The sequence below is a fragment of the Leucopleurus acutus genome (genome assembly GCF_964270905.1).
Source record: "Leucopleurus acutus genome assembly, chromosome: 10".
Taxonomy (NCBI): Eukaryota; Metazoa; Chordata; class Mammalia; order Artiodactyla; family Delphinidae; genus Leucopleurus; species Leucopleurus acutus.
In genome coordinates this window covers 42,016,161-42,043,675 of record NC_139153.1, presented here as the reverse complement: position 1 = coordinate 42,043,675, position 27,515 = coordinate 42,016,161, and the positions used below count along the sequence as shown (strand labels likewise).

General features: G+C 48.7%; 2 protein-coding genes across 3 annotated transcripts in view; one reads left to right on the top strand and one right to left on the bottom strand.

Annotated features, from left to right (window-relative positions):
- The window catches only part of FYCO1 (FYVE and coiled-coil domain autophagy adaptor 1), a gene marked incomplete at its 3' end in the record, with an annotated part of 83,695 nt that overhangs the window by 10,404 nt on the left and 45,776 nt on the right, over nucleotides 1–27,515 (bottom strand). For both annotated transcript variants that reach the window (XM_082848548.1, XM_082848547.1), the window contains exons 15-16: nucleotides 4,184–4,279; nucleotides 457–667 (exon numbers count right to left, since the gene is read on the bottom strand). In XM_082848548.1, coding sequence (XP_082704674.1) covers nucleotides 457–667; nucleotides 4,184–4,279 — 307 coding nt within the window. The remainder of the gene's footprint in view (nucleotides 1–456; nucleotides 668–4,183; nucleotides 4,280–27,515) is intronic.
- On the top strand, nucleotides 21,095–22,120 carry CXCR6 (C-X-C motif chemokine receptor 6; the record flags this gene model as incomplete). Its single annotated transcript, XM_082848550.1, has 1 exon — nucleotides 21,095–22,120. The coding sequence occupies one exon, from the start codon at nucleotides 21,095–21,097 to the stop codon at nucleotides 22,118–22,120; it is 1,026 nt and encodes a 341-aa protein (XP_082704676.1).

The following is a 27,515-nucleotide window of genomic DNA, read 5'->3' as shown; positions in this document are numbered from 1 at the left end:
TTAGGAGTTTATGAACTGGTATCTGCCACGAAGATTTCCAGCCCACCCAAGTGACACAATGGCTATGAGCCTCTACTGACCTTTCTGAGGTGAGATGCTGAACACCCTAAGCTCATAACCAGAAGCAAAGATCTTGGTTCCCACCTCCCATGGTGACCCGTTCTTGCTCCGCATGGCTCTGTTAAAGAAATGATCCTTAAACTGAGTCACACATCTGTATTCCTTTCAGTTTCACCTACCGACCTATTCTAAGGTCAGTCTGAAGCTGACCCAGGAGTAGGCCTTCAGACATTAGAAGGCAGCTCTCCTCCCCCAGGCTGGACAAGCCCGGGTGTGTTGCCTGCTCTGCATGATGCAGCCCAGGGGGTTTTCCCACTCTGGTCTCTCTGTGCCCCTCTCAGAACATCCCAGATAAGCTCTGCCCGGGGAATCCTGCTGGCAGGGAGATGGCCTCACCTTACATTGATCCAGCGGCGTGTCCTCCGCCTCCCGGTACACCACACTGAAGGAGATACTCTTGGGGTCGGAGGAGAAGACCCAGCTGATGGTGAGGCCTGCCTCGGCCACAGTGATGGGGATGAGGCTATAGGTACTGGACCTCACAAACAGCTCCCTGTTGCCCTCCCCGAAGTTGGCGATCTCTTCCACCGTGAGGGGTAATTTTATCCTAAAATACGAATGCAGAGAGGGACTTGATCAAAGCAGGGAAAGCGTTTGAGTCCACTGGCCAGGTTGTCTGTGACTCCGAGGTGACTGGAAACCCTGGAGGCTCTTGGGAGGAAAAGCCCTGGGTCCCCATGACTGACACGCTTAAACATGGGAGAATTCTTGATGTGCAGCTCATGCCATCAGATGTTTCCTGAGCACTTACTAGGTGCCTGGCATAGCTCGAGGCACTGGGGACACAGAAGTAAAAAATACAGATGATAATCCTTGCCCGCGAGGAGCTGGTGTGGTCCCTGCAAGCCGGCTGGAACTGAGAGGACAGCCTGGGCCGCTCTGTGCCGCTCAAGGACGGGAAGCGCGTGCCGAGGCCTCAGCTTTCTGCAGCTCTCCTGCAGCTGCCCTGCGGCTCAGCTGTCCACTCTTTCTCTCCCCTTTCTCCTTCCAGTTCCTCGCCTCCCGCTTTTACCTAATTAGCACCAGAAGTAAGCACACGCATCGTTTGAAACCTCCTGCCCTTTCGGTCAGTCATTCCTCTTTTCAGCGGAAATCCGGGGCCTGCCAAAAAATTCCAAGCAGGCACCCTGACTTTTCATAAATGCAAACACCCCAGACTCTTTAATGCAGGGTAGTCTGAGGGCCCTGGGGAGACAGGCTTCTTGGGGCTGTGTCCCTATTCTAACTCTCATTAGCTGGATTAAGAGCCAGTTCCAAAAGTTTAAAGGGTTTAGGGACAGTGAGTTTCTCTGCAGGACCCAGAGAACCCGGTGCTGGTACCTGCCTCGCTTCTCATCTGCCGCAGGGCTCACCCTCATGTCAGCCTCAGGTTCCTCACCTGCAGACAGGGACAACCACGCCTGCCTCTGGCGGGTGTGACAGTTACGTTAGAAGATGAACCTGTGCTGAAGGGCAAAGTCTCCCTGATTAAGTGGTGCCTCCTCCTGCCCAGCAAATCTGGAGGCAGCAGGTGAGCGAGGGCCACGAGGGCAGGGCCTCCAGTGCGGGGTTGCAGCTCAGGAGTGTGCAGCCCTGGACGGTCCCATCTCCTCTCCTCAACTGTGCAAGGGCTAACTCTGCTCGCCAGCTTCGGGTGTTGTCACAAGGGCTATGTGAGGAAGCATGATGCTCCCGTCTACACACGAGGAAGCTAAGATTCAAAAAGACTAAGCAACTCTATCCAGGTCCATACAGGTCTGTTCCAAAGCCACTGCCTTTCTACTACACCAAACTGCCTTTCATGGACAAAAATATTACTGTCCCCTTTAACACAGGGGTGGAAACCAAAACTCAGAGAGGGCAGGTAACTTGCCCAAGACTGCACAGCAAATAAGTGGTGGCGCTAAGAATTCTGTTGGCTCCAAAGTCGTAGAGGTGGATGGGAATACTCCCCAAGCTTTGCAAATGAGAAGACTAATCAATGATTAGAAAACCAAAATGCTCTAAGGAACAGCTCTGATACAGGTCATTCACCTGTGTAAAAATTTAATTCCATGGACCATTTTCCCATGTGTTAATTTAAGCTTTATTGATAATTATAGTAAAAAAAGGTCTTGTCCAATATTTACAATTTTCAAGAATCTGCAAGTAGGCAGAAGGGTCCATTTTGGAAAAGAGGTCTCTTACAACATGGCAATCTTGCTGCATTACTTACTCTGACAGGGTGCCCCACTAATGCTGGGTCATTTCATAATTTTACATTCCAGAGTTCTCCCCTTGCACCGAGTTACTTGGATTGTGCCTTTAGTCTTTTTTACCCTTCTAGACCTCATCTGTTCAGTGAGAGGACAATACTCAGTCTCGTCAAAGGAGATGCTAATAAAAAGAAATCAAGGGTTTGCTATTTCTGCTCAAATATAATCTTAAATAAGTCTGTTGTCCATAAGACTCACATCATAAATGTAAATTCAACTGGTCTCCCTACTTCTGTCCCTTCATAGTCATTCTCCACATGGCAGCTAGAGTGACTCCTTTTATAATGTAAATTATATTAAGTCACACTTCTGTTCCAAATCTAATTTTAAAGCTCCCATTCCCCTCAGATTTAAAGCCAAGGTCCTTACAATGGCCAAGAAGGCCTGATGTGATGTGGGCCCTGTTCCCTCTCTGACCCAGTCTCCTTCCCTATTTCTGCTTCAGTCACACTGACCCTATCCCTATTCCTTAAACACACCAGACACCATCCTGCCCCAGGGCCTTTGCACTGACTGTTCCTTCTGCCTGAATGCTGTCCCTCACATATCTGCATGAAAACTCCTTCAAGTCTTACCTTCTTAGCGTTTTCTATTTAAAATTGCAACCCCACAAACGTATGGACACCAAGGGGGAAAAGCAGGCATGGGGTGGTGGTGATGGTAGTGGTGGTGGGATGAACTGGGAGATTGGGATTGACATATATACACTAGTATATATAAAATAGATAACTAATTAAAAAATTAAGAAAAAATAAAATTGCAACCCCTCCCCCCAATCCTACTCTTGGTTTCTTTTCCAAAGCAAACACCACCTTGTAACATACTATATAATTTACTTATTTACTGATGTTTATTGTCTGTCACCCCCGCTGGAATGTAAAGTGAACATGAGGGCAGGAATCTTTGTCTGCTTTGTTCACTGATGTGCTCTAAGGACCTAGAAGAGTATCTAGCTCATAGTAGGTGCTGGATAAATATCTGTGAATGAGTGACTGAATCTACTCGATGACCATAATGCAATCATGCAGCCATTCGTTACAACACTGGAGAAAAAGAATGATATGGGGAAATACTCATGCAATATTAAGTTTAAAAAGACTGTGAAATAAGACGTAGGATATTTGTTTATGTTGAAAAACTAGGTATATTAGTATAAACAAGACTGGAAGGCTATATCCAAGGTGGTTTGCTTATCTCTGTTTCCTGATTTTCTACAAGGAAAATTTTCTTACAATAAGAAAATAAAGTTATTTTCAAAAAGGAAGAACACAGGACATAGGGGTGGGGGAAGGATGAGTATAAAAGGACGGGGGAGCTTTTTGGGGTGATGGAACTGTTCTATATCTTCACTCCGGTCAATTTTCTTTTCTGGACCTAGGTTTCCTCTTTGGCAGACTTGGGAGTGGAGCTGGTTGGGTGCTGAGGCCTGAGACTGTAAAGCCACTGGCAGAGCTCGATGTGGGGGCTGGCAGACGCCTGGTGATTACACTGTGTTACTTGTCAAAATCCAAGCACCGTATACTACAAATGGGGACCTTTACTGTATATAAATTTTACAAAAGAAAGGAAGGAAGGAAGGAAGGAAGGAAGGAAGGTAGGGAGGAAGGAAGGAAGGAAGGGAGGAAGGAAGAAAAAGCAGCACGCACACACACACACACACACACACACACACACACAAAGAAGCACAAACTTGAAAACCACCATGGGGGCCAAGTCTGAGCCTCTGGGGTGCTTTCCAGCTGGGACACCAGAAGGCCAGGCCTCCTCTGGTGTTCCTCCTCCCCAAAAGTGACACCCTGGGAAGTCCAGCTTGGGAGCCTATCACTTACATCAGTTCTCCCGACTTCAGCAAGCAGATTTCAGCATCCTGCCCCACGGGCATGTCTTCAGTGTCTTCAGGGGTTAGCGAGTTTGACGTGGTGTCCCTGAAATGTCACAAACGAGAACACAGCCAGTTAGCTATCAGCACACAGGGTCCCACATCCTGAAGCCCGTAGTCTTGGAGTCTGGTCGCCAACCTCAGAATGCACGGGGAACCCTTCAATCATGGAGGCCAGGACAGAGGCCCCGCAGACTCTGGGGGTGGAGAGCCATGGGGGCCAGGCTCAGGCAGGCAGGACGGGGAGGGAAGACAACAGGGCTGCAGTGACTTCCCCAGTGTCTTCCCGGTGGGCGTGGGATGGGTGACCACAGCACAAATGGACCACCCTCCTGTCCCACGCCAGCAGAGCTACAGCCACGGGGTAAGTTTCCAGCACCACTGATGCTGCCTTTTCAGCACCAGTCCCTGACTAGACGAGCCTGCTCTGGCCCATCTCTGGAGAACAAGGACAGGCACCCAGAGCTGATGAGGCAGGAAGCGGCATGGCCTGAGGAGGAGGAGGTTGTGGGACAGAGACTCATACAAAGAGGGCAGATCCACGCCACAGCTCCTCTTCCCTTACAACCTACTGCCTGCTGTGTGGAGAACCAGCTGTGGGAGCTGCCTGGCAGTACAGAGGTGCCATGGTTCCCAAAATGTGTTCTGTGGAACACCACTGCCAGGGGAGGGGAATCTTGCGCTCTTTCTTAGAAACTCATGGCATTCTTAAACAGTAAATTCAAGGCTCTGAGATGTCCTGCAATAAAGACATCTATTAATTTTCTTTTAATATTTATTTTCCTTATTTTTTTGGCTGCGTCAGGTCTTAGTTGTGGCACATGGGATCTTTGTTGAGGCATGCGGGATCTTTCGTTACGGTGCACAGGCTCTTCGCTATTTGCAGCGTTCGGGGCTTCTCTCTAGTTGTGGCGTGGGGGTTTTCTCGCTCTAGTTGTGGCACGCAGGCTCCAGGGCACGCGGGCTTTGTAGTTGTGGCGCACGGGCTCTCTAGTTGAGGCACGCGAGCTCAGTAGTTGCGTCACGCGGGATTAGTTGCCCCACGGCATGTGGGATCTTAGTTCCCTGACCAGGGATCACACTCGAGTCCCCTGCATTGGAAGGCGGATTCTTTACCAGTGGACCACCAGGGAAGTCCCAAGACATCTATTAAATTTTAACTCTAGCATTCCCATGGAACATTTTTAACCACTGCTGAGTTGCTGATCCTCGGAGCAGTGCCCACACTTCACTGATGGGGACACAGAGGCCCAGGCAGGTCTTGAGAGGCAGGGCCAGAGCCAGACACCCTGACTCCAGCTCAGTGCTCATCTTGCTGGGTCCCACGCCCACTGCGGCCAATCGCTTATATGAGCTCAGGGATCTCAAACCCAACCAGCTCCAGTGTCCAATGCTGCCTGAGAAGAACCTAGGTCCAGGAAAGGGAAATGATTTGCTGATTTGCCCCATGGGAAGGGGTTAATGAGGAAGATCTCCTGAGCAGCATGGCTTTTTCCCAAAATGCTGTGATAATCCCTTCTCAACTGTCCTAGTAGGCTCTCCCCAGATGTTTCTGGGGTGAGGTCAATGGGCCCCAAAATGCCCTCACCCAGTTCTGCTCCCTCATCCCACCCCCTGCACATGCCCCTGGGCTCTCACCAGCCTGGCCCCCGGGCACATTCACTCAACCTCTGAGGCCCTGTGTGAACTTGTGTGAACTCAGACCTGCCTTACCCTCACCCTGCCTGCTGCTGAGCGGGTCCTGAGGCGGCGGCCCAGCACTGCGCAGGACACGTGAGGCGGGCACGGGCCCTACCCCACAGACCGCTCCCTCTGAGGCAGGGACAGACAGCTGCGGCCTGACTGGAAGGCGGCCTCGGCACATACAGCGCACACGAGGTCAGCGGCTGACAGCAAGCATCCAGACCACGCGCTCAGATGGCCCTCCTCACCTTACCCTCACACCCACTCGAGCACCAAGTTCACGGCTGCCCCTAGGGTGGACCTACAACTCACGCTGGGAAACTGGTGTGCTTCTCTGAGAGCGCCATCTGGGCTGCGGCCAGGTGTGATGCCTGGGGACGGGCTCTGCAGCTTTCCTAGGGAGTTAACAGACCCTGAATCCCAGAGCTCAGGTGAGCCTGGGACCTCACATCATCTCTGGAACGTGAGAAATACAAGAGAGCACAGTGGGTGGCCAGACCCTAACGCTCACAGAGCTTCTGGCTGGAGGTGGCGGCCATCGCCTCTGCTCAGAAACGGTTCTCACCACACTGCTCCTCACATTTCACTGCCGGGTGGGTCCCGTGGCCAAACACGCCACAGCAGGGGCACGAGGCTCATCCTTCCACAGGGAGAGGCACTAGCAATGGGCAGAGATGCACAACCCACCCATGGGGAGGGGCCGCAGATACCGTCCCCCGAAGTCTACGCCCTGTGCCTGAGGCCTGAGGCTCCTCACTCAGTCAGCAGGACGCTGGGAAGGCCCCGCGAGCACCCAGGTGTTCTTCATGCAGATGCGAAGACGGGTGGCTCAGAGTTGGCAAAATCCAGGGAGCCTCGCCTAAGCCTGTCCCGGATGCCACTCAACCCTGGGGGCAGGAATACCTGTGCGACATGCAGTGCGCCTGCAGCAACCATGAGGCACCAGGAGTTTGGGGTCAGCGACTGGTGGTGTCACCCCAGGGGCTGCGACAGACGCGGCACCTGCAGCTCGCTCCCACCCCCCACGCTCCTGCACCCCATACTCCTCCCCGCCACCCACGTGTCACAGCCCTGCTCACGCTGGGCTTTGCCTATCTGCTTTTGGGTCTTAGCTCCCCCTGGTCCACATGCTCTTTGCAAGCAGGGGCTGTGGCTGGGCTTTCCCTGTCCCAAAGGACAGGTCACGGCCGTGTGCAGGAACCAAAGAATGTCTGTGCTACTTGTTAAGAAATATACGTGGGGGTGTAAATTGTTAGTGTGTAAATTCAGGATGAAAGGGCAGAGGTAATGCTGATGAAATCAAGAAAAGAATCAGCAACAGATCCTGAAGGAGGAAGACCCCAAGTCACACGTGGAGTGGCAAACGCTGGGTTAGCAGAGCCACACCTGGGGACAAACTGCAGCACCTTCACCTCGAACAGGATTTTCTCAGACACAAAACAGACTGTTCGCTGCCAACTTACAAAGCTTCTCTGTCTGGAGGACAGCACTGCACATGGGAAGGCCTCCGTCCTCTCTGGAAATCTCTGAGCTCGAGACTTGGCTTCATTCAGACAGCCGGACATCACGCCTGCTCGCTCCGCCCCACTTCCCGGCCTCACTCCTGTCTACTGCTGGAGCGCTGAAGCCGCTGGCTGTGACAAGCTGCTCAGGGCGCTGCTGTGAGGGGCTGGAGGTGGTGGCTGGTACGGGGGCCTCCAGGGCTGCCTAGATAATCAGACGCCCACTAGCACTCAGGTGTCAGGCGGGCTGTCTGTGCACAGTCTACAGCAGCCCACGGCAGGTGGGAGAGCGCGTCCTCACAAACACCTCGCCCTCAGCGCTGAGGCCTAACCAGTGGGCTCCCCCTGGCTGTAGCTCACTGTGGCTCCAGAGGGCAGGGGAGGTGGTATGGCTCAGGGGAGAGGGGTATCACTCCACGTGGTCCCAGTCTCGGCTTTATGACTGTGACTCTGGGTGAGCCCTTTCCTCCTCTGAGACCTCAGATTTCTCCTTTCTAAATGGGAGGAGATGGAACCGGAGGGACTCCAAGTTTTGCTGGCTTAAAAAGGCTGTAAGTTTCAAAGGACTTGGAGAAGGCGTTTTACTGGCTGGGAAAGAGGTGGGCTCGCTCTGGTCGGCAGCTCGTGCCCTCAGCCTTCCCTACTCTTCCCCGGGAAGGTACAGCAAGAACATGTCCTCAAGTGCCTGCTGCCACCAAGGGCAAGCCTTGTCACTCCTTTTTCTCCCCAGCTCAGCCCACCTCTGACCGCCTTCCTGTCCAACACCTCTTTCTTGTTCATCTTCCAATCGCTGGCTTCCAGATTCCCCCACCCCCATCACAGAATGTCAGTGTGAGAAGAAGCTCAAAGGACCATCCAGTCCAACCCCACTTGATGGCTAAGGAGGCAGGGGCCAGGGGAGAGGAGACGGGCCCAAGGCCACTCAGTCCTGCCTCGTTTCATTTGCTCTCATCCTTGTGCAAAGTGCAAATACCGTAAATGAGAAAGATAAATAACATATGATGAAACGAACTCTGAAAACTGTGGTTGGTTCTCTCATATTCCATCATTAAGAACAAAAGATGTCGGGAATTCCCTGGTCGTCCAGTGGTTGGGACTCCGCATTCCCACTGCAAGGGGCATGGGTTCGATGCCTGGTTGGGGAACTAAGATCCCACAAGTCGTGGGGTGCAGCCAAAAAAACCCCAAGATGTCCTAATCTTTTGTTCCCTCTCCTCCTCCATCTCCCCACCTCTCTGACCATCACAACACAGACGACCCTCTTACCAGAGTAGGTCCTGCAACCCTTGCTAGTCCTGGCTGAGGACCTACATGGGGGAGCTTTGTGAGGTGGGAAGGGGAGACAGATGGAGGTGGGAGTGTGCATGGGTGGGTGATGCAGTCTCAAAGGCAATGATTAGGGACACAGAGTTTCCTTTCAATGGCTTTTCAAACTCTGGGTCATGACCCATTCAGTCAGTTGGGAATCAATTAATAAGTTATGACGAATATTAAAAGAAATACGATAGAGAGGGCAGACAGCAGAAGCGAGAAGAATGACAATCCTGCAGCCTGTGGAGCAAAAACCACATTCACAGAAAGACAGACAAGATGAAAAGGCAGAGGGCTACGTACCACATGAAGGAACAAGATAAAACCCCAGAAAAACAACTAAATGAAGTGGAGATAGGAAACCTTCCAGAAAAAGAATTCAGAATAATGATAGTGAAGATGTTCCAAGACCTCGGAAAAATAATGGAGGCAAAGATCGAGAAGATGCAAGAAATGTTTAACAAAGACCTAGAAGAATTAAAGAACAAACAAACAGAGACCAACAATACAATAACTGAAATGAAGACTACACTAGAAGGAATCAAAACCAAAATAACTGAGGCAGAAGAATGGATAAGTGACATGGAAGACAAAATGGTGGAATTCACTGCTGCAGAACAGAATCAAGAAAAGAGAATGAAAAGAAATGAAGACAGCCAAAGAGACCTCTGGGACAACATTAAACGCAACAACATTCGCATTATAGGGGTCCCAGAAGGAGAAGAGAGAGAGAATGGATGCAAGAAAATATTTGAAGAGATTATAGTTGAAAACTTCCCTAACATGGGAAAGGAAACAGCCACCCAAGTCCAGAAAACGCAGTGAGTCCCATACAGGATAAACCCAAGGAGAAACACGCCAAGACACATAGTAATCAAATTGGCAAAAATTAAAGACAAAGAAAAATTATTGAAAGCAGCAAGGGAAAAATGACAAATAACATACAAGGGAACTCCCATAAGGTTAACAGCTGTTTCTCAGCAGAAACTCTACAAGCCAGAAGGGAGTGGCATGATATACTTAAAGTGATGAAAGGGAAGAACCTACAACCAAGATTACTCTACCCGGCAAGGATCTCATTCAGATTCAATGGAGAAATCGATGGAGAAATCTCATTCAAATCGATGGAGAAAACCTTTACAGACAAGCAAAAGCTAAGAGAATTCAGCACCACCAAACCAGCTCTACAGCAAATGCTAAAGGAACTTCTCTAAGTGGGAAACACAAGAGGAGAAAAGGACCTACAAAAACAAACCCCAAACAATTAAGAAAATGGTAAAAGGAACATACATATCGATAACTACCTTAAACATGAATGGATTAAATGCTCCAACCAAAAAGACACAGGCTTGCTGGATGGATACAAAAACAAGACCCGTATATATGCTGTCTAAAAGAGACCCACTTCAGACCTAGGGACACATACAGACTGAAAGTGAGGGGATGGAAAAAGATATTCCATGCAAATGTTAATCACAAGAAAGCTGGAGTAGCAATACTTGTATCAGATAAAATAGACTTTCAAATAAAGAATGTTACAAGAGACAAGGAAGAACACTACATAATGATCAAGGGATCAATCCAAGAAGAAGATATAACAATTACAAATATATAGGCACGCAACACAGGAGCACCTCAATACATAAGGCATTGCTAACAGCTATAAAAGAGGAAATCGACAGTAACACAGTAATAGTGGGGGACTTTTAACACCTCACTTACACCAATGGACAGATCATCCAAAATGAAAATAAATAAGGAAACACAAGCTTTAAATGACACAATACACTAGATAGATTTAATTGATATTTATAGGACATTCCATCCAAAAACAGCAGATTACACTTGCTTCTCAAGTGCATATGGAACATTCTCCAAGATAGATCACATCTTGGGTCACAAATCAAGCCTCAGTAAATTTAAGAAAATTGAAATCATATCAAGCATCTTTTCTGACCACAACGCTATGAGATTAGAAATGAATTACAGGGAAGAAAACGTAAAAAGCACAAACACATGGAGACTAAACGATACGTTACTCCAATACGTTACTAAATAACCAAGAGATCACTGAAGAAATCAAAGAGGAAATCAAAAAATACCTAGAGACAAATTAAAATGAAAACATGAGGATCCAAAACCTATGGGATGCAGCAAAAGCAGTCCTAAGAGGGAAGTTTATTGCTATACAAGCCTACCTCAAGAAACAAGAAAAATCTCAAATAAACAATCTAACCTTACACCTAAAGGAACTAGAGAAAGAACAAACAAAACCCAAAGTTACCAGAAGGAAAGAAATCATAAAGATCAGAGCAGAAATAAATGAAATAGAAACAAAGAAAACAATAGCAAAGATCAATAAAAGTAAAAGCTGGTTGTTTGAGAAGATAAACCAAATCGATAAACCATTAGCCAGACTCATCAAGAAAAAGAGGGAGAGGACTCAAATCAATAAAATTAGAAATGGAAAAGGAGAAGATACAACAGACACCGCAGAAATACAAAGCACCCTAAGAGACCACTACAAGCAACTCTATGCCAATAAAATGGCCAACCTGGAAGAAATGGACAAATTCTTAGAAAGGTATAGCCTTCCAAGACTGAACCAGGAAGAAATAGAAAATATGAATAGACCAATCACAAGTAATGAAATTGAAACTGTGATTAAAAGTCTTCCAACAAACAAAAGCCCAGGACCAGATGGCTTCACAGGTGAATTCTATCAAACATTTAGAGAAGAGCTAACACCCATCCTTCTCAAACTCTTCCAAAAAATCGCAGAGGAAGGAACACTCCCAAACTCATTCTATGAGGCTGCCATCACCCTGATACCAAAACCAGACAGATACTACAAAAAAAGAAAATTACAGACCAATATCACTGATGAATATAGATGTAAAAATCCTCAACAAAATACTAGCAAACAGAATCCAACCACACATTAGAAGAATCATACACCATGATCAAGTGGGATTTATCCCAGGGATGCAAGGATTCTTCAATATACGTGAATCAATCAATGTGATACACCATTTTAACAAAATGAAGAATAAAAACCATATGATCATCTCAATAGATGCAGAAAAAGCTTTTGACAAAATTCAACACCCATTTATGATAAAAACTCTCCAGAAAGTGGGCACAGAGGGAACCTACCTCAACATAATAAAGGCCATAGACGACAAACCCACAGCAAACATCATTCTCAATGGTGAAAAACTGAAAGCATTTCCTCTAAGATCAGGAACAAGACAAGGATGTCCACTCTCACCACTATTACTCAACACAGTTGTGGAAGTCCTAGCCACGGCAATCAGAGAAGAAAAAGAAATAAAAGGAATACAAATTGGAAAAGAAGAAGTAAAACTGTCACTGTTTGCAGATGACATGATACTATACATAGAGAATCCTAAAAATGCCACCAGAAAACTACTAGAGCTAATCGATGAATTTGGTAAAGTTGCAGGATACAAAATTAATGCACAGAAATCTCTTGCATCCTTATACACTAATGATGAAAAATCTGAAAGAGAAATTAAGGAAACACTCCCATTTACCACTGCAACAAGAAAATAAAATACCTAGGAATAAACCTACCTAGGGAGACAAAAGACCTGTATGCAGAAAACTATAAGACACTGATGAAAGAAATTAAAGATGATACCAACAGGTGGAGAGATATACCATGTTCTTGGATTGGAAGAATCAATACTGTGAAAATGACTACACTACCCAAAGCAATCTATAGATTCAATGCAATCCCTATCAAATCACCAATGGCATTTTTTACAGAACTAGAACAATAAATCTTTGAATTTGTATGGAGACACAAAAGACCCTGAATAGCCAAAGCAGTCTTGAGGGAAAAAAACGGAGAGGGAGGAATGAGACTCCCTGACTTCAGACTATACTACAAAGCTATAGTAATCAAGACAATATGGTACTGGCACAAAAACAGAAACATAGATCAACGGAATAAGATAGAAAGCCCAGAGATAAACCCATGCACCTATGGTCAACTAATCTATGACAAAGGAAGCAAGGATATACAATGGAGAAAAGACAGTCTCTTCAATAAGTGGTGCTGGGAAAACTGGACAGCTACATGTAAAAGAATGAAATTAGAACACTCCTGACCACCATACACAAAAATAAACTCAAAATGGATTTGAGACCTAAATTTAAGACTGGACACTATAAAACTTTTAGAGGAAAACATAGGAAGAACACTCTTTGACATAAATCAGAGCAAGATCTTTTTTGATCCATCTCCTAGAGTAATGGAAATAAAAACAAAAATAAACAAATGGGACCTAATGAAACTTCAAAGCTTTTGCACAGCAAAGGAAACCATAAACAAGACGAAAAGACAACTCTCAGAATGGGAGAAAATATTTTCAAACGAATCAACGGACAAAGGATTAATCTCCAAAATATATAAACAGCTCATGCAGCTCAATATTAAAGAAACAAGCAACCCAATCCAAAAATGGGCAGAAGACCTAAATAGACATTTCTCCAAAGTAGACATACAGATGGCCAAGAAGCACATGAAAAGCTGCTCAACATCACTAGTTATTAGAGAAATGCAAATCAAAACTACAATGAGGCATCACCTCACACCAGTTAGAATGGGCATCATCAGAGAATCTACAAACAATAAATGCTGGAGAGGGTGTGGAGAAAAGGGAACCCTCTTGCACTGCTGGTGGGAATGTAAATTGATAAAGCCACTATGGAGAACAGTATGGAGGTTCCTTAAAAAACTAAAAATAGAATCACCATATGACTCAGCAATCCCACTACTGGGCATATTCCCAGAGAAAACCATAATTCAAAAAGACACATGCACCCAATGTTCATTGCAGCACCATTTACAATAGCCAGGTCTTGGAAGCAACCTGAATGCCCATCGACAGATGAATGGATAAAGAAGTTGTGGTACATATATACAATGGATATTACTCAGCCATAAAAAGGAACGAAATTGGGTCATCTGTTGAGACGTGGATGGATCTAGAGACTGTCATACAGAGTGAAGTAAGTCAGAAAGAGAAAAACAAATATCATATATTAACGCATGTATGTGGAACCTAGAAAAATGGTACTGATGAACCGGTTTGCAGGGCAGAAGTTGAGACACAGATGTAGAGAACAAACATATGGACACCAAGGGGGGAAAGCTGCGGGGGGGTGGGGATGGTGGTTTGATGAATTGGGCGATTGCGGGATTGACATGTAAACACTGATGTGTATAAAACTGATGACTAATAAGAACCTGCTGTATAAAAAAAATAAAATAAAATTCAAAAATTAAAAAAACAAACAAAGAAACTAATACTAAACTTTCTTTGGTTTATTTGTATGGAAATATGTTAATATAAATGTTTCAGACATTACATGAAATTCCTAAAAATCTTATATGTTCTGGTATAATGTTATAAGTCATAACTCTAGTTATTATTTTAAAATGTGTATCTCAGAAATAACTAAATTTCCTTGTCAATTGCATTATTATGAACTTTCATCAAATGTTTAACCGTGGTCATTTTTAAGTCTGTTGTCATTTACAGACAGTTCTGGGTGTACTCTGATGCTTTTGCAAAAATGTTCCTATAAAAGGGTTAAAAAAAAAAAAGAAATAGGATATAATAGAAAATATGAACGCGTTTTTGCATTATACTGCATGTGGTAAGGATAAGCATTGTTTTATGAGGCTCTTGTTTGACTCTGTCTATACACATACACACCTGGGTAGTCATGTAAATTTCTGACTGTGGGATGCAGTAGAAAATGTTCAAGCAACTGTGTTGGAAGATGTCAAAGGATTTTTAAGTTTGAGAATGAGGGGGAACAAAGAAAGGCCACTAGGGGGCACCCTATCTCCTTTTGTTGCCATTGAGGTGTTTCCCTCAGAAAAGATGCAAGACAAGCTCACTGCCCACAAGTGACCTTCCTCCTCCCCTTGCTCTGGCCATGGGAGCCTACCGCTAGCTACGGTGGCCTCTCATGGCTGATGGCACGTCATCCCTTCCTGTCCATCTGAATTTCTGTCCCTGAGGCTGTGGTTGGTCGAGCTGAACTGTCCTAAGGCATGTACATCTGTCAACTTGCTCCCCCCTATCAGGGCAGTCATCTTGGCCACACCTGCCACATTTGGCCTGGGCACCCGTCATGCACACAGCCAAGGTGGTCTCCTGCCCCAAATGTCCCCAAGGACATGACCAAGGCTTGCTCCACTTCGGAACCAAGTAAGAATAAAGTGGTGACCACAGGCAAGGATGCTGAGGAAGTCCCCAGCAACGCAGTCCAGGGGTCCACGCCTGCCTGGACTAGGGGGTCACAGGTGAGGTCCCTCCAGCTTGCTCTCTGCAGCTGTAACATACAGTATTCTCCTGTCACAAATCAAAACGCCTTAGCCTCTTTTTTCTTTAACTTCAATTCTGCCAGTTGCCCAAGGAGCAGATTCTCTCTGGCTGTTCAGGTTGGCTGAGGAAGGAATGGAGCCCAGAGAGCCTCATGGCCTGAGTGTCCTGCTGACAGCCTTCCCCAGAGGGCTCCATCCACCCCTCCGCCTTGCTAAGCCAGCACGGTTGGAGTGCTGCTCTGCCTGTTACACGGGGTCTCCTGTGAACTGGAGAAGTCTTTGGTTCACAACTGCCCTGTTCAGTACAGAACCACTGGCCTCATGTGGCTGCTTAAATTCAAATTCATCAGAATTAAAACAAAACTAAAAGCTTGGCTCTGTTGTTGCACTAGCCACACTTCGAGTGCCTAATAGCCACAGGAGTTAGTGCCCGCTGTGTTGGATGCACAGACACAGGACACGCCTGTCATCTCAGAAGGCTCTACTGAACAGCTTGGGTTTGGAAGGAGAGGCTGAGCCACACGTGGGCCACATTCACTGCGGGGCTTGGGTGCATCTTTCTATTTTACTGTTAAATTCCTAGTAGTTTTTCTTGTAGTCATTGTTTTCCCTTTTGCCTAAAAACCAAGTGAAGAAGATCGCTTCTGGTGTTGATTTCTGACTACTTGGTAACTATGGGCTGACCAAAACACTCAGACCCACATGCCCGTCCTGACAACTGGCCTGCCACCTGCTGCCCTCTGGTTAGGCTGCTTTTCTGAGGGTTTTTCCAACTCATCCTCCACAGCCGCCGCCACCCACCACCGCCTGGCAGTTACTCCTCTACCAGCAGCAACTGCCTCATCCCTGCGTCCTGAACTGCCGTCCTACGCAGGGCCCTGGCTCCAGAATGTCAGGTGTTCAGAAAAAGGAAGCAGCTCAACACAGTCTGACTTCTGAGAATCTGCAGGGGGCACGGCTGCCACAGCACTTTTACTCTCCCCCGATTCTGTTTCGGAAATGTTTACATATTCTGGGAAAAACCCAAGACATATGGTTGGGTACTTGCCCTTAAGAAGTTCAGAGTTTTGTTTCAAAGAAAAGCAATGAGCACTACAAATCGGAAGACAACAGAAGGTATTTTGTAAAGTGGTTGAAATAAAATTCTGACCCCCAAATTGTGAGGGGCTCTTATCATCTAATTTAGTTGCAAGTTTTCCATCGGAGAACTTTCCATTGGAGAATGGTTATGACAAGTATGGTCACGCTCTCTCTAAGGTACACATCACCCCTCCTTCCCAAGCATGTATGTGGTCACGGAGGGCACCGGACCGAGGCCTGTTCTTCCCCATGGAGGGAAAGCGATTGCTGAGAGGGACGACCATGGCTGAGCCAGTGTGTCTGATAAGGTTCAGCCCCTTCTAACATCACCCTGTGAACTGGTCCTAAGTGACACGGTTCGTTTGTCTCTGGGAAAAACTCATCTCTCAAAGCTTAAAGATTCCAAGATGTCAGGCTGGCTCACTGTGAAGGAATGTCTCGTCTCAGAAGATTTCTTTCAGAAAGATGGGTGCTTTGACCTGCAGTATTTGGTTCAGCCTGTTCACTGTTGATTCTAGTCTGGACAAGCAGGGTGGTGAGCACTGTCTGAGTGGTGTGGGTTTAGGAGGAAGGGCTGTGTCTGGCCCTCTGGCAGACCCATCATCTAGAAGCCATTTGGTCCACTGGTCTGGCAACAATGGAGACCCGGGTTCGTATCCTGGAAGTGGCAGTTATTAGCTGTGAGTCCGTGGGGCTGTTCTTTGGTTACGGTCCTCTGTATTCTCATCTATAAAATGGTGTAATACCTACTTGCAGGACTGGTATGAGAATCAGGGCTGTCACGTATACTGGAGCTGCAGGCACACAGGGAACCCAGGCCATAGCATCGACTTTGCATTGGTCCAGACCCAAACTGCCCCAAAGAGACATACGACTAGTGAATGAAATAATTTTAGGGTACAAATGCCACCATCTTCAGTGGACTACCAGACACTGCATATCGCTCCCCTTCAGTTTACAAATTAAAACCCTCTTGGATCCTGGCAAAAGAGTAAGACCCCAGCCAGGTTGCAGGGGGTGTGCAGCATCAGAGCCACTGCTTCGTCTCTTTGACTCCCAAATTACATGGGTGCAGGCTGGTCATGTGGATTCTGATCTGCAAGATTGGGAAGGGCTGGGTCTCCTATAAGCACCAACCGAGGGCTCTTAAAAATTACTCAACGGAAACGGGCCACATCAGAGAGGCAGAGGTCGACCTTGCTGCTGTGAGCAACCTCATCTCAGGAACAAACTGAAAGAGCATCTCTACTGGTGAGTCATTGGTCTTCTTTATAGTTAAAAGAGGGGCTAACTCCAGGTTGTTGGGATTCTCAGAGTCCTGCCTGCAGCACGGTATGGTGTCAAATGCCCAGGCTTTCAAGCTCAACTGCCCTTGGCTCAAACTCCATCTCTGCTATTTGCTGCCATGAGGGTCCGAGGAGAGGATTATGACAACCTCGTTCTGTAAGATGATGCTTGTAAGATGATGCTGATAGTAATGGCATAATTAGACCCTCCCCAGGAGATAAGGAGAGTCTAGTCACTGTGTGTGTTCATTGACTAATCTCTTTTTCTGTTTTTCTTTTCCATTTTATAAGACAGGCTGTTATCTTAGATTATGGTTTACTTTCTTTTCTCCATATATGTCAATATACAACTGTAGCAACTTCAGAAAATACAGAAAAATATAAAGGAGGAATGGAAATAAGTCACCCCTAATTCTACCAGCCAGGGGTGAACTGCTGATAAAATCTGATCATTTTTCTATGTTTTAAAAAATATAGTCAAAATCATATAGCTTGGGATTCCCTGGTGGCACAGTGGTTGAGAGTCCGCCTGCTGATGCAGGGGACACGGGTTCGTGCCCCAGTCCAGGAAGATCTCACATGCTGCAGAGTGGCTGGGCCCGTGAGCCATAGCCGCTGAGACTGCGCGTCCGGAGCCTGTGCTCCGCAACGGGAGAGGCCACAACAGTGAGAGGCCCGCGTACCACAAAAAAAAAAAAATCATATAGCTTATCACAGATTTGTAAACAAAGTCTATAGAATATGGGGCAGAGGGATTTAAAGAGTTCATGAACCCCCAGAGTTGCAGGCATGCTTGTACATTATTACTGAGGGAAAAGAGCTACAGCTTTAATAAGACTCTCAAAGGGGTTTATGATCAAAGAAGGCCGAGAATCATGATCAATTTTACATTCACTTTGTCATCTATTTGTTGTAATAGTAACAGCCAATATTACATTGCATATTGGGGGGGGGCGGGCAGGGATAAATTGGGAGATTGGGATTGGCATATACACACTACTATATGTAAAATAGATAACTAATAAAAACCTGCTGTATAGCACAGGGAACTCTACTCAATACTGCAATGAGCTGTATGGGAAAAGAATCTAAAAAAAAGAGTATATATATATATATATATATATATATATGTCACTTATATATATATCAGTTATATATATATAACTGATTCTCTTTGCTGTACACCTGAAACTAACACAACGTTGTCAATCAACCATACTCCAATAAAAACATTTTTTAAATGTATTGCATTTTCCAAAATCATTAAAGGCACTTCCTAAACATTTCAGTCATATTGTTTTATGCCTAAATTATACTTTGCTTATTTATTATCAGACACTATTTCCAAAGTTGTATATATTACTTTCTTTTTAATTTTCACAAATCAACATAGGACTTTGGTTAGAGAAAATAAAGAAACAAATGGTTTTAATATTTCTAGAAGGGAAAGTAATTTTTAACACTCTATCTGCACAGAACTGTGCAGTCCCAACCTGTTAAACACTGTTTAGTTTACCAATTATTACAAATGAATTTGCATGGGTCATCTGAAGAAACTGCAATGCCAGCCTAAGGATGCAGCAACAGCCTTAGTAGGAGAATTATTAATTAATTCATTCATTCATTTAGTTATTTATTTTTGGCTCTCTTCGTTGCTGCGTGGGCTTTCTGTAGTTGTGGCGAGCGGGTGCTACTCTTTGTTGTGGTCTGTGGGCTTCTCATTGCTTGCGGTGGCTTCTCTTGTTGCGGGGCACGGTCTCTACCGCACGCGGGCTTCAGAAGTTGTGGCATGTGGGCTCAGTAGTTGTGGCTCGCAGGCTTTAGAGCACAGGCTCAGTAGTTGTGGCACACAGGCTTAGTCGCTCTGCGGCATGTGGGATCTTCCCAGACCAGGGATCAAACCCGTGCCCCCTGTATTGGCAGGAGGATTCTTAACCACTGCACCACCAGGGAAGTCCCAGGAGAATTTTTTTTAAAGGCCATGAGTAAGTCAAACAATAATGGAGATCTGACATTACTTTTAATGTCACATTCTAAATGATGAAGAATATATTTTTGTCCCCATGTGAAGCAGTAACACCCACAGAGCACCGTCTGACCCACTTAACCTAGCAGCCCAGAGCTGGTGGGGCACAATGCCCATGGGTTGGCCTTTCACTCTTAGAGATCCAACATTTTGTGGTCCAGGAGGAGGGACTTTTCACTGAGTAGTCTTAGCCCAAAGACAAGGTTCTTCCTTGGAGAGAAAGGGTGCTTTGAGCCCATGAAATACCAAGGTGGCAGCAGGGCTGAAATCCCTTCCTGTCAGGACCCAGCATCAGGAAAAGAAAAGTCTCCGAGGAGACCAGAAAGGAAAGATCATCTCTCCTTTTACACCCCCTTGTCTGGCCGGTTGATATTCTGACTTTGCTAAACCAAATGCCTGCTCTTCTTAAACATTTCCTTGAGGTGCCAGTGGGATATGGCACTGCTCACTGGAAGAGTCCCTGCGTATTGAGTACCTCCAGGACAGTGGCAGGGACTGACCTGGCCCTCCAAGGCCGATGCTGCCACAGTTGCCCCTACTCCCACACCACAGATTATATCACCCGTGTCTGGTCCATGGTCCCCAGCAGAGTCACAGGGCCCAGAGAAGGGTCAGAGGGAAGCGATAACCTTGAAGGGCTGGGACCCCCAGGCAAGAAAGATAGCTATTCGGTCTTTGCTATAAGTAGTCCCACTGCAAGGCTGGCCACGAGCCCTGCCGTGGTAGCCCACCCTCCTGACGTCCCATTTCAATCAGCTCTTCCGTGTGTTAAAGGAGACCCCTCAGCCCTACACTGCTGGTCATAAAAGCTAAAGCAATGTTCCCTTCTGGGGGAATCTACCTTGTAAGAGATTCCTGAAGATCAAAGAGGCCCTGAGGGTGGAATGTCATACACTGTGACAGATGAAGGGGAAAGCTGGGGTTGGGCGTGAGGAAAACTGCCCAGTTCCCTGGTCAGAAAGCCGCTCGGCCAAAGCACTGGGCAGCCTGGGCTCTTCCCTGCCCTGGCTCCCCATCACGGTAAGACGAGGCAGGATGGATGGCCCACCTAGGCAGAAAGGACCAAACACCTCTTGGTCTCCAGGAGTCTCCTTGATGGTGGACCCGCAGGAAGGGGGATATTGCCTTAGCTTTCACAATTCGTAGTCCAGGGGTCAACTTAACAGAAGATGGGGCACAGGCTAGGTGGGCACCTTCTGCGAGGCATGGGCAGATGAATACAGCCCTCCCCACTGAAGAGCAGCGCCGCTCTTCCAAAAGGACACAGTCCCCAGTTCACCACGTGGTGACCTTTGCCTCCAAGGCCACTGAGCACAGGATTTTATGGAATGTGGGTGGGGTCAGTTATGTGTTGTCTCCCAGACAGGTGAGATCCTGAGAACTTTAGGGCCAGTGAAGGGTTCCTCGTCCTGTCTGAGCAGTTTCCCCTCAGAACTGGTTGTCCCCAATATACTGGGCTGTTACTGAGCAGAACAGTGGGTGGGTTTAGGAGGTGACTATCTGCTCCCTAACTGTGGGCAATGGGAAGACAGGAGGGATCACCCTCAGCCCCCAATATATATAATTCCTGTGGTTTGACTCCCAGGGGTCCATCAGAACAGACACCATGGCCGAGTACGACTACGAAGACCTCGGGTTCTTCAACGCTTCCAATGACAGCAGCCAGGGGCACGAACACTTCCTGCAGTTCAGCAAGTTGTTCCTGCCCTGCATGTATGTGGTGGTGTTCATCTGTGGCCTGGTGGGGAACTCCCTGGTGCTGGTCATATACATCTTCTACCAGAAGCTGAAGAGCCTGACGGACGTGTTCCTAATGAACCTGCCCTTGGCTGACCTGGTGTTCGTCTGTACTCTGCCCTTCTGGGCCTATGCAGGCTTCCATGAGTGGGTCTTTGGCAAAGTCATGTGCAAAACCCTGCTGGGCATCTACACTTTGAACTTCTACACGTCCATGCTCATCCTCACCTGCATCACCATGGACCGCTTCATTGCAGTGGTTCAGGCCACCAAGGCCTATAACCAGCAGGCCAAGCGGATGGCCTGGGGTAAGGCCGTCTGCTTGTCCATCTGGGTAGTTTCCCTGCTGGTTTCCTTGCCGCAGATCATCTATGGCAACGTCCTTTACCTTGACAAGCCTGTCTGCGGCTATCACAACGAGGAGATTTCCACCATGGTTCTGGCCACCCAGATGACACTGGGGTTCTTCCTGCCATTGCTTGCCATGATTGTCTGCTACTCAGTCATAATCAAGACACTGCTTCAGGCCCGAGGCTTCCAGAAGCACAAGTCTCTGAAGATCATCTTCCTGGTGGTGGCGGTGTTCCTGCTGACCCAGACGCCCTTCAACCTCGTGAAGCTCATCCGCAGCGTGAGCTGGGAGTACCACGCGATGACTAGCTTTCACTATGCCATCACAGTGACAGAGGCCATCGCCTACCTGCGTGCCTGCCTTAATCCTGTGCTCTATGCCTTTGTTGGCCTGAAGTTTCGGAAGAACTTCTGGAAACTTGTGAAAGACGCTGGCTGCCTCCCTTACCTGGATGTCTCAAGCCAACGGAAGTGTTCAGAGGACACTTCCAGGACTGCTTCAGCCTCTCGCAACATGGAGGCGACCAGCATGTTCCAGCTGTAGGCCTTGCTGGGCTTGGAGAGGCTGCTCAGAAGTCACAGGACCATGGCTGTGTCCTCTAAGGCTTTGTGTATAGCATGAGCATTCTCAAGGAGAAGTTATCAAACGGTGCAGCTGGGGTGGGATGTTTCTTCTCAGGCATGCGCAGACTGTGCCCTCTTCTTTTACACCCAGGCCTAAAGCTCAAAGGGGAGGCTGAAAGCTGCCAGAGCTTTCCTTCCTCTACCCCGAGAATACTGACACCAGGGAATGACGTGTGATTCTCCAGACCCCAGGTTCTCCTTCAGTGGGAATGGGAATGGGACTAAGGGTTGAACAGGGGGACCTGGCCAACAAAGGTCTTGATGGCAGGTGACACTCCGGGCTCCCAAGTTCAGAAGATTCTTCTGCTGACTGGGAAGCAGGGGAGATTAAAGCAGCCATGAAAACCAGTGCTGACACTGTGACTCAGACCTCCATCACCAGGCACCCAACAGAAATGAGCTCAGGTTCTGCCACGCCTTGTGGGTTTGGTTTTATACAGATAGGTGCTTTATGTTCTCTTTGATTAATCCTGGAAGGGCTAGCACCAGGGAATATGAATGGGCCAAAGCAAATGAGGGTCGGCTGAGGATTCCAGGGGCCACAGAATGCTAGAACAATGTGCAGAGCTGAGTCTAAGACTACCGTGAGTCTAAGCAGCGCCTCTGAAATGGATCTTCGGTGGGTCTGCTCATTTAAAACCTGCATTTATCCCATGCCTCACACACACACAAATCATAGAGAAATGTACATGTAATACACACACACACATCTCAAACAGCATGATTTTCATGACTGAGAAATAAAACTTTTTGAAAGTCTCCAAACTACTTTTATCCTTAGGCACATTCCACCTTACTGTGGTATTCCTGAATATACCAAAAGTGATCACTTGTGGGCTCAGAGCACAGGAAATAAGTTAAAACTGTCAACCTTCAGGGCACTGCTCTATCAATACACCAATGATAACAACTGTGACTTCAACCTCCTGCCCAGAACGAGAGGTGCGTTTGTTACCTCTGAGATGTGGTCACGGAATGAGGCAGAGTTTTAGCATGTTTATTAGATCCCAGCAACCTGCTCAACAGGCTTAAAAGTGGCCTTTTTGGCTCACATGTCACAAAATCACTCACTGAAATATGGAGAACCTGTTGACAACAGCTAAGAGCGCTCAGGGAGGTGGGCCAGAAAGGGCCGAACAGTGAGGTTTCGCAGCTTGGACAGACCCGAGTCACGAGTGGGTAAGACCAGCTGGTAATCTCTTAATCATTTCCGCTTTGGTGAAACGTAGAGCATAACAGTACCATCTCTCAGGGCAGGCGTGTGAGGACTGGAGAGGGTGCACACAAACACTTAGCACGGTTTGCATTTGTGGGAGGAAGGGCCCCCAAAATGGCGGTAGTTGTTATTCTCTCAAGAACCAGCCACACAAAACGTGAGCCGCCTGCCTTTCTCTGTGCACTGGCAGGGCGGGGCAGGGTCGGCTTCGTGCCTTCCAGAGGCGCACGGCACAGTCCAGCTGCGCACAGGCCGGCCTTGCAGGGCCCACAGGGCCACCGACCGTTTCATAAACGTGCCTAAATGCACCCACGGGGAGAGCGGCTTTACTGTGCTCAGGCCGCATGGACTACCCAGCACTCCTCGAACACCAAAACCTGCCCTTTTCGTGGTGACAAGGCTGACTTTCAACTTGTTTACGTTGGCTTCAGAGGGGGAGTTTTGGTCACCCTCCTCTGTGCTGTCACCTTAATGTCAAGCACTTCCGGTAGAGGGACCACGAGCCCCTGGCCTCCCCAACAATGTCCCAAAACAAGAGGCAGAGGCCCTAACTGGGAAGGAGGGAGTGAAGAGTCGGGGAGCCAGGGGCCCTGCGGCCTCTCCATGTGTCCCCACGGAGGAAAGCAGTGTGCTGGGATGGGAAAAGCAGGGCTCTGGGGTGACTCAGTCACTGCCCCGGAGAGAGCTCCACATCTGTCCATCCTGGGACAAACGCCGCAGCCTCCTCAAGCCCATTTCACCATCCACACCCCAAGCTGACAACGGCCCTCCTTCCAGGAGCGCTGTGAGGCACGGACAGTGCACTCCAAGCCACGCTGGGGGCTGCTGGTCACGGCAACAGAGGGGCGGCTGCTGGGACCACTGTTGTTGAACGGTGCCTGCCTGGCTGAGTCAAAGGAGACCAGGCACCCATCAGGCCGTGCCCCATCCCAGGCCTATTAGATGCCCTCTCTCCAGCCTCCTTGCAGAAAGGTTTTGCACTGGCCCTTCCACAGCTTAGGAGAACCTGCCTGCCTGTCCTGAGGAAAAGCACAGCAGCTGAATCTTCTTTCACCTTCTCTGCCTCCCCAGTCACTCATTGGCCCTACTCTCTGGGCCCTCACCTGCTCACACTTGGGAGTAGAGATCTTTTTCCCAAACCCCTCCTGGGTACACACCATTATGGGCAACAGACACGGGCACAGCCCAAACAAGGCTTTCACTCTCGACTTCACTCATCCACGGGACAGCCCCAGGGAGCACAAGCTCAGCCCCGCCCTCCTCCCCTTGCTCTCCCCTCTGCTCCCACGCACCAGTGCTTGACGTAAGCAGCCTGGGGTGTGGGGGAAACTGGCGGGAGGGGGTCAGGCTGGGTGTGGACCCTGGGTGAGTCCAGTTGGCCACACGTGCGGCCTCAGGGTGTCCTCCCCGACCAGGTTCTCTGCACTTACAGGCCGGGGGTGGGGCGGTTAGAGACCATGACGGCCACACTGTCTGAGATGTGGTGAACACAGGGTGAACCTGATTCCAGGGGCTACCTGGAGCCAGAAGCCCGGGATTCTCAGTGAGCATTCTGGACTGAGGAAATGGTGCTGCAGGAGAGAAAAAACAGAAGCTGCCCGTACTGAAGGGGTGGAGGCGGAGCAAAGAGCACAGGGCCCAGGAGTGGCCGGGGCGCTGGCTCTAGCCTCGTTCTCTCAGCGCAGCACCCCTTCCACAGGCCCAGTCCTTTGTGGTCCACAGTAACTCCCAATGCCGTTTGGTAGGACACCTGGTACTATCATCCCTGTTTTCCAGATGAGGAAACTAGTTCAGAGACATTACTACCTGCCAAAGCTCACACAGCAGAGCTAGGGCTGGAACCCCGGTGAATAACCTCTTTCTCTTCCCCCAAACGTTGGCTAAGATGGCCCGGGGTACCTGACAACTCTGTACTTGTCTGAAGGCGGAGATGCTAGGTTAACCCAAGCACAAAGTGGCTTTCTAACCTTAACTGTTATCACCATATCCTGTTCTCGGTTTGAGATACCAGGTATCGTATCTCCTGGTTGGTGATAAACCTGCCACAAATTGCCGGAGCGCTCTGACCACAGAGCACTTGTTCTAAAGCAAGTACCGGCAAAGATGCTCTGTGGGTCAGGGACAGTCTCCGTGCGTGAGTTTGAGCTCAGTATCATCTGGGCATCTGGTGGGATTTTCGCTGGCGAACACAACTGAGCTACAAGATGTAAGGAACCAAGCCCGTGGCAGCAGACATCACAGTGTGGCCCTTGACCTCACAGTTCAGGGGAAACATCACCAAAACCACGCAATTCCATGGAAGGCTTTCCACATCATTTCCATCTCATCCTCCTAACAACCCTAGAGGTGCCGTCCCTGTCTCTTCTGTATGAGGGAGGGAACTGAGTTTGGGGCCTGTGGTGCTCAAAGCCAGGGAACCTGGAGGCAGCAGACCAGGAGTGTCTGACTCTGGACCTCAAGTTCTTCATGGGCACAGTCTGCTTGAGAAGGGAGGCCGGGCCTGGAGGAGGGAATGGCTGCTGGAAGCAGAGCAGAGGCCAAGGGACCCAAGGCCAGGCTTGTTGCTGGAGGACAGAGTTTCTTTCCTCCTCTGCCTGCCTCGGTCCTGAGAAGAGCTGGGCACCTGGTCAGGGAGACGGCTGAGGGTGGGCCTGGGTCACAGTTGGGAGGGGTGTGCACAGCTGCAGGGCTCTGGAGAATATCTCCCCTCCACCTGAGGTGGGCTGTGCTCCTGAGCCACGTGCAGGGGCCTCTGGGAGGCTGCCTAGGGATCTGCGGGATCCTGCCGGCTCTCCCCGAGAGCTGGATTCTGGGACCTGTTCCTGTCCCATCACGGCCAGGAGGGCCAAGGCAGACAACTGTGTTTGTCCTGAGAATGTGTGTGTGGGGGGTGGTAGGAGTGGACAAAGAGGCAGGGAAGGTGGGCAGGTGCTTGATGTGAAGATAGGGAAACGGGACCAGGAGGAGAGGGCTGTACTCTTCAAAATGAATCTCGGGCCTGTGGACTGGAGGGAGGGGTTCTGGGCACAAAGCTCAATGCCGACACTTACAGCCCCCTGACCCTGAGCAAGTTACCTGGCCTCCTGAGCTTCAGTACCTTGACCTGTAAAATGGGGACCATAATCCCTACTCTTTGAAGGGTTGGGCAGGGACTAAGTGAGGTCACGTGCAAAAGCTGCTACACAGGGAAAGTGCTCGACAGACACTGCCTCCAGGCAGCCTCCTCCCCCCACATCAGGGCTTTCACAGCCTTTAACCCCTCCTGGACCACTTCTTCCTTTGGACTTGCTGATTTCTTTCTCTCAGTGTCTCGGCAGGGATGCATACACAAACCCAGGCTCTATACCAACCCCTCACACTCCCCACCCCACCAAACCCGTCGGAGCTCCTCAGACTCCTGGTGGTTTTGATTGGTCCTAAGCTTAGGAAGAAAAAGAACATAAGAAAAAGCCACCAGAGACACGGGGGTCCGTCTCTGGCTAACTCACAAGGAAGGTGTGAGACAAGGCAGGCCCTGAACTGACTTGGAGGGCTGGCCCTTCACCCAAACAGAGGACGCATGGGGACTGCAGGCCCATGCATTAGCCCTGGATCTCCTCCGCAGGCCGCAGGCCAGCACGCTGGCAGTTTCCTTTCCTTGGAGCGCTTCCTGATTCCCCATGACCCAAAACACACTTATTTGTCAGCAGTCAGAAGATCTTCTGCTTTTGCTCCTACTGAGAAAGGGGAAGGCGAAAGGTGAAGGGAAGAGGGAGCTGCAGCGCGGCACTTTCTCATGCAGGTGACAGCCCAAGGTCATCCTCCCAGGCCCTGAGCTTCCGGTCCTGCTCCCCAGACCCCCTACCCACCTACCCACCTGGCCAGCAGTTGAGGCACAGTCAGTGAAGAGTTGCCAGGTGATGACGGCATGAGTATGGCTTACTGCAAATGCAAGAGAACGTGCCCTGGGGACCACTGAACCATGGGGGTTGGGGAGAACGCTGCAGGCTCACGCAGCCAGGAAAGGCTTCAGAAGGAAAAGAAAGGGCCCATGGTCACAGTGAGCAGAGGCTTTCTTGGGTTGGGTGATGGGCTGGCTTTATCCAAGAGGCAAGGTCAG